The sequence below is a fragment of the Diadema setosum genome, chromosome 14 (assembly GCF_964275005.1).
Source record: "Diadema setosum chromosome 14, eeDiaSeto1, whole genome shotgun sequence".
In the NCBI taxonomy this organism is placed as follows: Eukaryota; Metazoa; Echinodermata; class Echinoidea; order Diadematoida; family Diadematidae; genus Diadema; species Diadema setosum.
The window spans coordinates 3,063,455-3,079,808 of record NC_092698.1 but is presented as its reverse complement, the minus strand read 5'-3'; the positions used below and the strand labels follow the sequence as shown (position 1 = coordinate 3,079,808).

Here is a 16,354-nt window from a genome sequence, read left to right as displayed (position 1 = left end):
AATGGGGATTGTACATGATATCATTCGAAGGTATAACATTTCTATATAATTAAAATAGTAAAATTAACGACTGTTGTATTACATTCTTTCCCTGACTACTTCTGCTTTCAAAGCATTCTAGTCATTTTGTTTCAAGTCTCTTCCGATAACGTAAAGATCACTGGTATGAGATAACTCTATTTTCACAACTAGGATATACACAAAGTATGGAAATATGATTCTTCAATCGGAGGAAAAAATCTTGCCATAAGATACGTTCAAAACTTTCCCTCATGTTGACCTTTGCTGTGTTGCAACCCTGCAGAAAGAATAAAAAAAAAAGATTCTTGTCGTCTTTGGCAAAGAAATTTAAACAAGACAAGATGTCAATGGAAAAAAGAAATACAAAACGAATAGAAGGACAAGCTTGGTGAAGAGCACCGTGTGTTCTATACCAAAACTAACTGTTTCTATAACATAAAGAAAGTGGTACCAAATATCAAAGCATAATATTAGAGGAGCTCCTCCCAAAGGAAAGTGTAGCACAAGGGAGGCAAAGAATACACAATGGGAACGGAAAATCATAATGAATCAGAAAAAGAAACATATAGCAGTGGCGGATCCCTCTTTATTTTGGGTTAAAACAAAAGAAATAAAAGGAAAAATGGAGGGGTTGCGTGCGCCCCTTTTAATTTTACAAAGGCGCCTCCCCTTTACAGAATTCCTGGATCCGCCCCTGTATAGTGTATTCATCAGCTTCTATGAATGCAAGAAGATTCAATTCAATATTTCAACGGTAGCAACATGTGACGCTCGGAGTGTTCATTAAATTGTCTCAGTGCCTTTACCAAGTTTACGTAGAACAGAGCATGTCAAACCAGCACGTGTAATGTTTTTTTTTTTCCGATAAAAATCGATATTCTCATTTCTTTTGATAAACGATATCATCTTGGAGCATCAGGGTTTCTTACCAATTAAATGCTTGTACACTGAGATGGTAATGTAATAAAGAGGATGGTAATATTGATGATTGTAGTGAAAACAATTATAATGATGATGATCAACATTTATAAAATGCATAACAAATTAAAAAAGAAGAGAACAAATGAAAGACTAAGATTCAATATACGAAATTGCAACAGTACCGAGTTTCGTGTTTTCATAATGTGGTTTCACGGTAACAACTAGTAATCGAAAATGCTAAAACATGCCACTTCTTCAAATGGTTACTCTGTCAAAGCTTGAATACTGTAAATGCTACGCCATGTGAATGATTATACTCACTTTAATCAGTAGACAACCTTTCTCTTCATGAGGACAGTGAGACAGGTGATGATGGAGAGGATGAAAATGACGATGAGAAGAACGTACGTGGTCGACGATTTCTGAAGGAACTCTTGAAAAGGGCTGGCTATGGGACCCCCTATCAATAAAGCACCAATGGACAAAGTATAGGGTTATTTTCCTTTCATTCCCTGTAAATTGTGTATGTTTAAAATAGTTTTTAAGTTTGTTGTAGTTGTTTTGTGTGTATGTATGTTTGTTTGTTCTTCTGTTTAATTATTTAGAACGAGATACCACTAACTTAAACGCTTGACCTACATAGTCGATACAAATGCATGTTTCTTTTATGACAACCTGATCATCACGTTTGCGGCTAAAAGACTGTCTAGACATGTTCCAAAATGATATTCTATTATATGTCTTTTTTATGCTATACTTTCCTTCAGATTACTTGGAACAGCCCACAAAGAAAAAAAAAAAGCTTACAAATCAAGATTCTGTCGATGACATTATCTGTCAATCACTGCTAGACTTACTACTTTCATTACGAAAAGACGTAATTGGAATGCACTTCAACTAAAAACTGAACAAAATTGAGCAAAACAATGTCATTTTAATCGCATTTGTATTTTTCATCTACCAGGAGGTATTGTCCGGCAATGTTTTATCCATGACAACGTATCTCCAACTCCGTTGGTGGCAGAACACGTGACATTGATGCAGTCATCGGGGAGTGGAGACAGGATCGCTGAGGCACAGCTGGAGGAGGACAAGATGTCATTATCAGCTGTAATGGTGTATGTGTGGAGATGTGGGTAAGGCTGGTCAGAGAGGTCAACATGACAGGTGATGATTAGAGTTATCAGGTTTCCTTCACCTCTGATTTCAGTCGTCTCGATCCTTAGGATGTTGTCAACAGGTCGTTCGGGGCCGGGTTCTACAATGAGATTGAATAGTGACAAAATGGGAGGATACAACATAAATACCCCTATGGCACCTATTCCTAAAGTCAAGAACGATACTGAAAGTGACATTAATCATGAACTAAGTGTCTATCTCAATGGAGCAGAGTCAATCTATGTAAAGACCATGAAAATTGCATGCATGCACTCTCACCAAAAAGGAATCGTCCGAGACGTCTCTAAACAAGATGAAAATATCTTAGCCTGGACGGTGAGGGGACATAGTGACGTCACCGCAACGTCTCCGAGACGTCTTCTCAGTCGCGGAGACGTCTCCAGTTGGTGGGTCTCTGCAAGATGACTACGCTGTGACTAAGGATATGTCGCGGACATGGACATCTCCGAGACCAGCTGAAGACTGGAAAAGGACTCAAAATCGAACAAGTTTGATCCTCTCGTGACTCCCCATCTGTAATAGTCTCCAGGAGACGTCTCCGCGACAAGCGAGACTCGAGTCGTCACCAGTTCGGCACCTAGTCTCCACGCAAATAAGATACCCACTTTTATCTGAAGTTTTGACTTTGATTGTCGGGACATCCTGTGTCACATAGTGCGTGGTCGTCCGTCTACTTTTCTTGTCAGTGCTAACACGTTTATTGTTGCACTGTCAAACCTTGACTTCTCTTCAATAGATGTACCATACAAATTCTGATGTTTGCAGAACAGCTGTTGATCAGACGTGGTTATTACGGTGAAACCTCTACGGAATCACATGAACAAAAGCTACTGAAAGCTGCAGTATAATTCCTCTTATCTTTAATAGTCAGACAGTCATAAGCGAAGAAGTAAAACTTTTTTATTACCTTTCATATAAAATTGCTGTTTTCTAAATGCTTCACTGTTCGTTGAATGTAATTTGTCTTTAAATTTACCTGGCTGTGGTGGACAGTAGGTCTTGGTCGCTTCAGTCTCTCCGTATTCATTTATACCAGTACACACGACATCGATGCATGTGTTGGGTTGAGGGTCTATCGTCTCCGTAGGAGAAGCTGAATCGGAAATGACGCTGTCGTCGACTGCAATGAGGTACGTGTTGATTGGTGGAAAGGGTTGATCTTTTTGATCCACGTGGCAAGTAATGACGAGGCTTGGTTCGTTATTATCATCCTCTTGAGTCTCAAAATCTACGATGATGATTCCTTCTGCTGGCTTATCTGTTAGATATGATTATTTGTTATGTATTGATCAATGTCCAAACCGGTATACCGGACACCAACGGGAAATAAAGATAGAGGTAACTTCGTGTGATTGACTTTGCTGGACTGAATGGGAGTCAGATATGGTTTTATAAAAAAGATGCTCAAAATTTATAGGGCGTTGATTTTTACTTCCACACATTCAGGAAGCACGTGTCAAATAAAACAAAGAGCAGCCGTTTACCAAGATGAGTACCTTTACGTGACCAAGGTTAATCATCGTTATAACTGACAACAGGGTATACAGTACCAGTGTGGTTATGCATATGGCTGCGATAATGGGAACTCGAGGTTGAAAAAAAGGTTTCTAAGAATTAAGGATGCTTTACCGAGCATGGTACATTTGTGATTTCACACATGCGTAACAGCGATGAGAGCGTGAATGAAAACATGTACATGAGTACATTCGACTACAACGGACTAAAATCTCCGCAAGGAATGCTGCATTATTTACATAACTCACAACTCTGGCCACACTGTATGAAGACTTGTTACCTGTTGGACAGTGTGTGCGCGTGGCTGAGGTCGTTCCAATCCCGTTCGTCGCGGAGCACGTGAGTTCGATACAGGCGTTGGGGCGTGGTGAGAGGATGGCTGAGGCGCTGCTTGATGACGACAGAGTTGTATTCTCAGTCCCGATGGTGTAGGTGTGGAGGTACGGGGACGGCTGATTAGTGAAGTTCACGTGACAGGAGATGACCAGATTAACCAGGTTATCCTCGCCTTTAATCTCTACAGCATCGATGGATAAGATGTTCTCTCCTGGGGATGTACCGGGACTTGGAGTGATACATGGAGTGATGGACCCGGTGGGGGACTGGGATACACCACCTGTTTAATCATTATTAAATAGAAGCGTTATGGCATCGAACATTATCCGTTTCAAATTTTAACAGATAAACCTCAAATCTTCCTTCAAGTGTAATCATAGATCATAAAAGCCACAGCTACAGATGTGCACATTTCAAATACATTACGAATCAATAATACACAGGGTTCGTATTGAGTCTTAAGACCCTAGCCTATGCAAATGTCTGCTTCACATTATTTCTATTTCGCAATAATTAAATAACATGGAAGACATATTCATGAAATGTATCTTAATATTCAGGAAATCGTATAAGACTGTTCAAAGATTTTGACACTACAGTATGCAATTTGGCTATATTTCTCGTTGAAAAGAATACAAATTGCTCATATTAAAGTTTCATAATTCTAACAATACTCTTCTTTTTATACAACAAGCTTACCAAACAATTTTCTTCCGTTTCTACTTTGTTCATAAATTTGATTGATGAAACCAACGTAGTCACTTGCGGTACGCGTTGAAGTTAATGGAGTAAGTTGATCAAACAGACACATAAATATACTTTATACACAAGCATGGTGCCTGTCACGCAAAGACATATGAATACTGTCTAAGATATCATTGTACATAGAATTTCAACATTGCACAGTCACTTTATCGAGCATGTTACATCCTCTTATACCTGGATAAATTATTTCCTCTTTCGAAGAAATTTAAGCAAGCGTGCCTAGAAGGGGATGGCTAGTAACTGATCAGTGGAAACCAGTGGGAATGCAGGGGGATGATTGTTCCAATCCTTGTGGGATTCATTTAAGAGTACATTATGTATCTATTGTTGTGTGAAAATTATTTGCTTCAGAATGGTCTCATGCCTGTACAGTGACGGGGCGATTAAACTGCACATTACTTGAATATGAAACTGTTCTGAAGCAAATAATTTTCACACAACAATAGATATATAATGTACTCTTAAATGAATCCCACAAGGATTGGAACAATCACCCCCCAGCCTTCCCACTGATTCGCACTGATCAGTTACTAGCCATCCCCTTTAAACCCTGTGACACTAAAATGTTGTAAGAAGTATTGTTAACAGAGATGTGTCACATTTGGTTCCTTTCCTCAAACTATATCTCGTGTCGAATTTCATATCAATACAAATATATGAAGAAAAAAAAAACATATTAGAGCTTGATAACCATGATATCTCATAAGCACGTTTCATCACCATGGTATTTGATGCCTATATCAAGCAGACGCCCTTCAACATCTTCGGATTTCTGCCGTAGATTGAGTGCACATTATTTCTGTCTTGCGCATGATGTTTGGGATTTTCGAAAAATGCGAGGCATTTATTCATTTAAATTTCATATATTTCACATATTACCTGAATCCACCAATATATACATAAATACACAAATGTAATGTATGATTGTGAAATAAATAATGATAACATCATTGGCATACGCGTACTGATATCAAATTTGATAAATTCACCTGTAACCTCCAGAATGGCAGAGCGTACAACACCGTACACATGACACTGAAGTATATCGCCGTTGTTGGTTGTCGTTGGGGTGAATGTGAACTCACTTCTTGTGTTATAGTAAGTCCAGCGATCAACTCCGTAACCCAGACCCGCATTCAAGTCTGCGTTTCTGAATATTGCGTCCGCAGCTTCCTGATCTCCTGTAATACAATAAAAAAAAAAGATATTCAGCCCCTCAGTACATCAGTACAACGTTTACATCCAGCACAATATGATAGCATATTGACCATAATCACACGACATCTGCTAAATAAGAAACGGTAGCCGGGGCGGATCCAGGATCCAGAAAAGGGGAGGCGCCTTTACAAAATTAAGGCGCACGCCCCATCTTTTCTCCTTATTTCTTTTGTTTTAACACACAAAAAAAAAAATGAAAAGATCTGCCACTGAGTAGTGAAAGTGAATTGTCAGAAAGAGGGACGGTGGTATTTATTTCTTGAATCTGTTCAAGTCTCTTAAATATAGTAAGATTTTTGAACCGATAGACCAACTAGTTCATCGTCTTTATCATAAATGTGACATCATAGACAACCTCAATATGAATACTTATTGTATAGCTTTTTTTTATACTTGATTATTGTGTCATACCCGCTCCTCAACTCTTTCAGAAAAAGAGAAACTGTTTAATTCAGAATTATAATGTGGGGGCCATAACAGAATCGGTGCATAGCATCTTACATGTCAATGTCAAAGTGTTAAACGGAAAGTCCACCCTGACAATCATTGGTTTGTGTGAATAGAAGTAGGAAAATTAGAGAAACAGGACAGTGGAAGTTTGAGCAAATTCAGGTCAAGCTAAACAAAAAGTACAGATTTATTTTTTTAAAGTTGTTATCGATCAAACAGTAATTGATAATTTTATGATATCACACGCAAGCTCAATCCCCTTATGTTCTGTATTGATGTATAATAAGAAAATTTAATTTCCCATCTATCACACATTATTGCAATCATTGGAAACAATATTTCTGTATAGTCCATTACCTTTTGAAAAAGATTATTAAAAAAGGTTATTGATATAATCATAGGGGAAAAGAGATTTTATGGAATTTTGTTAACAAGCAACCAAAGCAAATGGAACGTGAGTTAGAATGCTGCAACACGTACTCGTAAATTTCTGTTCCCTGGTCACACCGTAAGAATTAAATTTCTTATTCTTTCTTAAAAGAAAAACAGTCAGAAAGTTTCCATGCACTCTCTTTAGTCCTCTAATTTTTCTTGTTCTATTCAAACAAACTTGATTTTAGCGCGAGCTCCCTCTTTACTGTTTATAATCATCGGGTGTTCAAGCCATGATTAATTCACTGGTAATAATTCAAGAGTGAGTACACGTTGTCCCCTCTGAATTGCAATAGGTAACACTCCCTGTTTGAAAAACCACTTCTGTGGAAAAACTACAAGGGATTTTAACAGATAGAATTCCAACGATTATTCGCATTGTGAAGACGAGATCAAAATAAGATATGAGGGTAAGGTTAAAATCACAACTAGTTCAAATTAGGTAAATTACAAGTTTCAACAAATTGTATTAAGGCATGGCTTTGATCAATCATGATTTCTGTTTTTAATTGAACCAAAGTATCAAGCGGGAAATAGAATAGTTTGTGACAATACAATTTAACATTGTGAGGGTTGAGATGATAACAGTTGATGAAACGAGTAGGTACAAACAATTTCACCATGTAAAACCAACGAAGAAAACAACACTACAGATAAAACAAAAAACACCCAAGACTATGTGATACATGAAATAAACTCACGTTCTCCAGCACATGTTACGCCTTCGTAACTAGTTCAAATTAGGTAAATTACAAGTTTCAACAAATTGTATTAAGGCATGGCTTTGATCAATCATGATTTCTGTTTTTAATTGAACCAAAGTATCAAGCGGGAAATAGAATAGTTTGTGACAATACAATTTAACATTGTGAGGGTTGAGATGATAACAGTTGATGAAACGAGTAGGTACAAACAATCAAGCGGGAAATAGAATAGTTTGTGACAATACAATTTAACATTGTGAGAGTTGAGATGATAACAGTTGATGAAACGAGTAGGTACAAACAATTTCACCATGTAAAACCAACGAAGAAAACAACACTACAGATAAAAACAAAAAACACCCAAGACTATGTGATACATGAAATAAACTCACGTTCTCCAGCACATGTTACGCCTGCGTCATTGTTGTGCCCACAACTGTTGGAATGGGAGCATCCCCATGGGAATCGAGCGCACTCTAAAAGGGAGTTTTTGTCTGCTGTGGGACAGTGAATGATTTCATCTAACCAAATAGGGCCCGATCCTTCTCCGAAGTGGGCATCGGCATGGAACGAGGTAGCCCCCGAGTATCCAAGCTGTCTACACACAGCGTGAGCTGCGTTCATATCAAAACCGTTATCACATACAGTGCCCCAGACGCCGTCACAGAATATCTCCACTCGCCCTTCATGATCGTCAGACGCTCCGGCAAGTCTCACTGAAACATGCGGAAATAACATTGGGGAAAAACTTTTTTCTCTCTGTTAACTCTTCAAGGAGTGACTAACAGAATAGACTGAGTTTAGAGTGAAACCAGAACGAATTTGAGTGAAAACGTTTATTTCACTAATTTTGGAGTGACCTTGGGATCACTCAAACATTTCTGAGTGATCCCTGAAGTCACTCCAAAATAAGGTGAAGAAATATATTTTGACCTCATATTCATTACTATTCCACTCTAAATTAATTCTTTTCTGAAATTCACTTCTTCGTGGTTGAACTTTTTTTTTTCGAGATACAAAATTCATGCTTTCCATGCATTATCGGCTCACATCTCGAAATCTACAAAATTGTGATTTTACAATATTTATATTCAGAATAACATATAATGTGAAACAAGAAATCGTAAGACTTTTTACTCATATACGTATTAACAAGACTAGCGAAATGATACAAATGACATAAACTGAAACTCTCGATAAACACTGGTTCACACTAACAAACAGTAGATGTTTAAACAAATCTTGAAGTTTATTTTTACTTTCTTAAAAGACACCGTAAATGACGCTTTTCAAAATAAACACGTTGCAATGGGACTAGGATGATTTGGATTGAAAATGTCTCAACAGGGGAAAGTTCATGGGTTTGGAAGGTAATCTAACAATTGTCTAATGCAATGAAGTGTGATGCCATGAAACTTGCTGTCAAAATGTGGCCGAGGCCTAACATCTGGCTATACGTTTATCAGAGTACATCACATAGAAGCTTCATGCACCCTGACAAAGAAAAGTTCGAAGCTGTAGAATGTGAGGTGTTAAAATAGATTGCATCAATGACTAAAGGAAAAAAAAGAGTCAATATTTTACCTTTTAGCTTGTAATATTTCGTGCTTTGTAGCGTGAATTGGTGGAATAGACGTCGTATCAAGACATGCAAACACACGATAAGGACTTTCATGGACTGAGAAACGCACAAAGACCTGTAATCTACCCATTCGCTTGTCTCGCTTGTGTGTTAGTTCGGGTTAGCAGGAACGAATCCATATTTTTCGCTGATACTCACCAGTTCTACCATCGCAGGGCCGCGAGCAGTGACTTCCCCTGTATATGTACTTCTCCATTAAAGTTGCCGATGAGCGACTTTGGCCGTCTGCAAAGTCAGTGTTTTTCATTCCTTGTTCTTTTACCCCTTTCCGCCCATATATTGTAGCAATTAGATCAACTATTTATCCATAAAGTTTCAGCTTTATCTTCTGGGAATCGATATGTCACATTATAACCCCATTTTTATTTTGCAACTTCTCATTGCATCATTATGAGGATTTATTGTTCATAGGAACATATTTAGGGAATATTTTCACTTCCGTCGTTGATGTACCAAAAAAGACAAAATGACAAATTAAAATGAACACGAAAGTCAGAGGTAAACAATCATGCACTTCGTTAAACTCTCACAGGTCCATGCTATTGAGGAAATGTGTCTGAAACGTAATAATCTAGGTCATCCGTGAATTATTACCATGTAGGATACTGAAAATTCCACCACTATGACTGAAATAATTTTATGTGTGTGTCCGATTCGTCTTGTAAATTCACAGTGATATGATAGAAAAGGCATCGGAAATATTGCCTTCATTCATAAAACAGACAATGATATTCAGCTCTGCTTATCAGATCCACATAATGAGCAGGGCTGGGTCTTTCAATAAAGACATGACTTACATGTAAGCCTATGGGGTCCTAAGGGCAGAAAAATCTTCAGCACTTTCAACAGATTTATTCTGTTATATGATTTATATCGGCCGTTACCCGACTTGAGATGTGATTATTACAAAATAGATGTTATCATCTTTCTGTCATACCTATTTAAAACCTAAATGTTTTCAATGAAAAGTTTTACCGGCATCGCTAGGTAGTTTTAGAGAGTATGCTGATACGGCAACATTATCTTCTTTTGGCTGCGTGTAGGACACGTGGTGATATTTGTCCTCGGTTGACATGATTTTTATGACAGAATTTATGTTTTATAATTTGCTCAAAAACGTTAGCATTTCATATCATATCAATATCTGTAATAGATTAGTAGTTTTCAATTCTTTCCTTTCAAAAGCAGATTGAGAGATTAGAGAAAAACGATTAGGAACCCCTCCAATACTTACTGGAAACAACTGTCAATATAAAGAGACAAAAAATGCAAGAAAGTTCAACGTTTCCAGCTATTCACAAGTGTTTTCAGAATCAGCCGCTCTTGAAGGGGAAATTTTCACTCAATCACCCAGGGTTATTGTACTTACTGAGCAGCTAATGTCTAGTTTGTTTAACCACACCAACGAAATCACACAAGATATTTGTATGTTTTCTGCGGACAGCATCTAGTAACGTTGGAGCATGACAAAAAACTTTGAGCTCTAGACGGTGATCAAGTCCAGTTTATTTCTCACACAAACATCCCTGCTCGACGGTTGTGGTCTTTCCGGTTTATCAATGTCATGTTTTACTTGAGATCATGATTGGGAGGCGATTATGACAAAAACAAAATTTTCTTCATTTCATCCTAGGTACCCGTAGGTAGACCGATGTTCCCGAACGCTGTTCAGTCTTCTAACTCCCGACTAAACCTTGGTCGCATGTCAAGCAAAACCTTAAGATCTAACAGCAATTATAAGTGATATCAAACTCTAATGTTTACAAAAGTTGTCTTATACATATTCGATACTCTCTGCAACACTCTGGGATGAACTGCGTGTTGGTTGCATGAATAGAAGACACAATATGTCACCTTCTACTGGCATAAGGTCAGAGTTCATTTCCGTCTCCTTTTGTTCTTCTGTCAAAAATTATCGAATTAATGAAGAGAAAGTCATTTGAACGTGTTTGGTATGTAATCTACTACTTAGTGGTAATGCCTCCTATTGGGGACATCAAACACTGTACCTAGTAACATGCTTCCATATGTATGATGCTCGTGTTCTGAAACTGAGATGGGAAATACTAAGATATATCTCGCCTTGGCATTAGCGTTTCTTCTGCGAGTTATTATTCAGTGCAATGATGGACACATAGAGACTACATAAAGTGGGAGGAAGAAAAATCAGTCCTTAGTGTGCCGGAAAGGATTACATTTTAGTGCTTCAAGGTTTTCATGTCGGGTTAACATTATGATTTGTGTAAGTTTGGTTGTAGTAGGAAAGTAAATGGAAAAATGTTGTCGATTTTATTCATATTTTAGATTGACATCGTCCCCTCTATAACTGTAACTAGATATTCCGATGAAGGAACGGCAAATTTCTGCCTTCGAAGTCTTTCCTCAAATCGACGTAGAGAGCTCTTGAATTTCGTAATTTCTGGTTTAACGACAGAAACATTCGTTTCGATATTCAAGCATTATCTTGTCAGGGATATCTCTGACAGATTTCATGTATTTTCGAGCGGTATTGTTCCATTGCAGTACCGTTAATCAAATTTGAAAAAGTGTGATGATGAATCTGGGTGAGAGTTCACTTCCGTCACACTAATCTGTGTATCGTAATTACCCAATGTTTGGAATCGGAAAAGGAGCGGATATTCCATGATTATGAATCATCACATTCGGTGAGGGTATCCCAGATCTGTGGATTGGATTGAGGGATGAGGTTTCTCATTTATTGAATGTATTTGTTTAGCTCCACGTGCAGAATCATAAAAGGGTTTCTTGGTGTGGTGTTTGTTTGTTTGTTTTTTTTCTTCAGGATGCCACTTGCGTTCCCTTTACTGTTAAGATCCTTGATGTAACAAATCTTATTACAGGAAAGAAATATTAGCATTACAACTTTTTGAGGGCTTGTCGTCTCGAGACATATACATATGCAATATAAAAAAATATAATGGTATTTGAACGAAGATTTTTATTCTTTCCAGGAATATTTTTTCTGCTTCTTGAGTGCATTACATTTCACCTTTTATTTCATTTATTTACTATATTTGTACTTTAATGTGTAATCTACAAGCAATAGGCCCAAATTTGTGAGACCTGTGCTGTATTTTATCAAAACAGCTTGTCGTAAGCAAAAGATCAGCTTTTTCTATATGGTAAGCGAGATGTTCACAATTTCACAATATTTTTCGTTTTGTTTCTATTTTCAATAATGCAATATAGCAATGGTCAAATTTCCATCTCTCTGGATAAAATTGCGTATCAATCGCTTGAGTTGTTATAACTTTGTAACACGCAAAACGATCTGAATTGAATTGGCATGACACATTACCTCCTACGATATATCCATATCTATTATTATTTTACAAACCCACAACATGGTTTTCAAAATGATAAAAAGAAGTCAGTACCACAAACAGTCCTTAATCAATTTTTTTTTTTTTAATGCATGGTAAGTTACCTTACCAACAACACTTAGTGTAGGTCTGTAGTGTTGTAAGAATACATAAGGAAGTCAATGTCGCACAATGAATTTTGCGTATTATATTAGGCTTTTGCTTTTTATTGATAGACTAAGAGAAGTGATTTTTATTGGATTTAGTTTTTCATGGTTTACTACGGTTGTTCGTATGAGAGTTTGCGTGTGTGTGTGTGTGTGTGCGTGTGTATGCTTATTTATAATAGAAGGGAGATGTTTTGCTTATTTTCATTGGCAGCCGCAAACAGAATGAAAAAAAAAATGCACAGCGAAAGGCCTCTCCACAATAATCAGCTCTAAACTACACTGAAATAAAAAAAGGAAACTTCTAGAAGATGTTGTCAAACTATAGATTAAACAGTTAAAAATCACTTGTTAGCACATATTATGCACATTAGGATATAAAAAAAGGAGGGAGACAATATCCACTATAAGTTAATAATTGCAGTGTTGTATAGTATTTTGGCTAATGTTGGAAGAGAAAAGTTTGACAAGTAGCTTCTTCTTCAAAAAAAAAAAACAGCATTCACTCAGATTAATTCATGTCCTTAAATTTGCCCTTCTCATGTACATATTTGGGTTTAATTTCTTCAATACGATAACAAGAACGTACGCTATCTTATGTCATGTAGCATGAACATCCTTGAGAGGGGACTCCCACTCGTCATCTGACGTCACAGGTTTGAAGGACGATGCAACATTTTGGGCGAGGTGCCAGGAAGAGGAAGGCGCGAAAACTTGCAGAAAATGATAACAAAATCCACTCAGTTTTTCAAGAATATCATGAAAATGCCAAAAGCTATGGCAGTAATTTTATAAATCTAAGATTATTCTTATCAATATCAATCTATCTTAACACTTTAAGATATTCAGAATCCACATCCAAATTTTCTTTCGGACCCTCTAGATAAAAGTAATAATCGATCATGGTATTCACAGAACTAGTTGTTTGTACGCCTTCAGTAATCTCTACGCCATTCAAGTACCAGTTCACGTGTTCTGAGCCAAAGACTTTATCGGCTGTACAGAGGGCTGTAATTTCCTGGTCTGGTGTCAGCGGGCTTGTTACAGTGAGAGTCACGCTGGCACCTACATAAACCAATAAAGATAAGACATAAACATGGTGGACGTAAGACAATTAATATTCACATCATCTAAAAATTCATTCCCCCTCTTCATTTTATCAGAAGCTTGCTGTAATATATTTAGTGAATCAAAAGACACATTTTCGAGACATAATTGAGACAAGCACTGTCTTGTCTTTTTGATTTTTGCTTTAGATACTATGTCTCATCTTTATCCTTCTTTTGTGTGTGTGTGAGGTTTTTGTCATTCTGATGAAGAAAGTGAAAATAAAGTTTGAATTAATTTGAATTTTTAAAGCGACGTACAAATGTATTTTCAATATATCCCTAGAAGAGGGATGGCAAAACAAACAAACAAACAAAGAAACAAACACACACATAAACAAAATGTAGATAAGAAGACTGGTGATGCAAAAATCTACAGTTATAACTTAGCTGGGAAAGGGATAAACATATATGTTATGTAAACCATTTTGATATTCGTATCTTACCAATATGGCGGATGGTGATGGAAACTATCCCAAGAAGGACTAATACTCGTCTTCCAGTCATTGTTCCCAGACGCTGTTGAATCCTGGAGTGAGAGATGGAAGGCGGACAAGGGATAAAAAAAAATGAATATTCAGCAGCGTTAATAACAACTTGAAGGGATACATCGAAAAGACATTGGAGAAACCATAAGCTAGTAAATTCAGTAAAAAAAAAAAAGAAAATAGGGAATTTACCGAGATTTTTCGCTTCCATTGCATTTGCTTTAAGTAATTACCACTACAAGCCTTTTAAGGAAGAGAAAAGACTTAACTAAGTTAAATTTCAACACGAGAAAAGTACCGAATTGATTTATAAAGATAGGATCGAAATGTTTACGCTGTTATACGACGTTAAAGCTTTGGCAAGCTTGATGGCCTGATGTCCGCTCTCTCTGTCGACCTTTTATTACAGTGTGTGTGTGCAGACTATTCGACCATCACACTTTGTTCCTGAATGAAATTCTTCCGCGCTTGCTGTTGTTGTTATATAGTTCAAAATATTTGCCCAAATCACATTATACGTGAGGTAGTATTAAAAGAAAAAAATCTAAATTTATAAGTATGGCCAAAAATTACCTGCCCTTTTACTGTAGGTACAATATTCTGGGCTTTCTATGTGCATATTGGTGTGGAACTATTCTATCTATTTGCGCCATGATACAAAGATAAACATGTTTCGTGATATTGTAAAATATGTCAGTGTGATATATGAACCCCTGCTCCTTATTCTACAATGACTAAACTGCTGTGTCATCAATACGTCCTGGTTTCAAAACTCGACACGTCGTGTGTGGTTTCTTGGTACACTGTCAACATGATGATATTCGGCCATTAAAGAGTGATGCTGTGGAAAAATGTTGTGGATATTGGGTGCTTCTGATGAGAGCTGACTGATTTTAGACCCGAATTTAGTGCCCCCATTTGAGAAAGACTGCGTAAAGTATCAATAGGCGTGACTTATTCTCTGTCTTATTATGTAACACTGCCTCAGAAAGTTAGTTCAGAAACACATTGTCGACATTATGATCCATTTGAGATAGGTACTGCTGTACATAATAGGGACAGGATACCTGACTGCACAAACTCACACGTAATTCTCGTAACATTAATTTTATAGACAACTACATGCACGTGGGTCTAATGGCAGATACAATAACATCGTGTTTTGCAAGGAAAAGGTAATCTGTATGTCAACTAATAGATAAGATGAAGTTTTAAAGGACATATTTTCTTGCTATTTCTTCCTTTTATTACTTATCTACAAGATACAAAATGGACCTCTTTATGGACTTGATTAAACCCTGAAAGTCAGTCCCTGTCAGCCCAGTACCTAAATGGCTTGCATGTTCAGCAAAGGGGTTCGTTGTTGTTATGTTTGTTTGTTTGTATGTTTGTTGTCATCAATTCAAATCAAATCAATTCAATTCAATTCAATTCAATTCAATTCAATTTAATTCAATTATTTTTATTTCATTTTTCAACAAAACATAACATAGAATAGATCAGGAATTATACAATAGGCATATATTTAAATGTACAAAGGATAATGATAGGTAGCAGATTATACATGCATGCACGCAAAATACAAAGTCATGTTTTGAGAGAAAAAAAAAGAATGGAGAGTTCCACGAAAACGCATGCTTGTATATTGTGAGCCACTCAAAGGTTCTTGGGAAAATATCTCTTTGCAAATCCTTAGCACAAACCTAATTCAAGACAGCAAGGAACAAAACAGGAGAAACGCAACAACATGACATGACTTGACTGATTGTATACCATGGAGGGTATACCATCAGAATTTCATTTGTAAGCAAAACGAAAGGAAACAACACGGAAGTTTTGCTCAACTACAAACCATATAGGAATAACATAAGAAAGAGAAAATCTAGGATCAGTCATTGTAATTGTTTTTGAAATGTTTCAGAAACGGGAGGAGTTGATGGTGATGTTAATGATTTATTGACACGTTTAAAACATGCTTCTCCATAAATTATCCCACTATAGTATTCGAGGGAGGGCTTTGGAGTGGTTCAGGAATTACCTTAACAATCGCAAGCAAGTTGTTTCTATCAACGGCCATACATTTGTTA

The 16,354-nt window shown here is 36.9% G+C and overlaps 1 protein-coding gene across 1 annotated transcript; it reads right to left on the bottom strand.

Annotated features, from left to right (window-relative positions):
- Positions 1 to 1,268: 1,268 nt before the first annotated feature.
- On the bottom strand, positions 1,269 to 14,286 carry LOC140237837 (uncharacterized). The gene is made up of 8 exons (XM_072317767.1): positions 14,226 to 14,286; positions 13,676 to 13,738; positions 7,934 to 8,257; positions 5,727 to 5,918; positions 3,917 to 4,252; positions 3,098 to 3,379; positions 1,904 to 2,200; positions 1,269 to 1,402 (listed from the first exon to the last, which is right to left on the bottom strand). Exons 1-8 carry the CDS (start codon positions 14,284 to 14,286, stop codon positions 1,269 to 1,271), a joined length of 1,689 nt encoding a protein of 562 aa, XP_072173868.1.
- Positions 14,287 to 16,354: the final 2,068 nt, after the last annotated feature.

Excerpts from the sequence above, each read along its gene's own strand:
- LOC140237837 (XM_072317767.1), bottom strand. The coding sequence starts at position 14,286 with ATGACTGGAAGACGAGTATTAGTCCTTCTTGGGATAGTTTCCATCACC. Across the intron at positions 8,258-13,675 it reads CCAGGAAATTACAGCCCTCT|TGAGACTTGCCGGAGCGTCT; the intron begins GTACAGCCGATA and ends CGCATGTTTCAG. Across the intron at positions 2,201-3,097 it reads CTACTGTCCACCACAGCCAG|AACCCGGCCCCGAACGACCT; the intron begins GTAAATTTAAAG and ends ATCTCATTGTAG.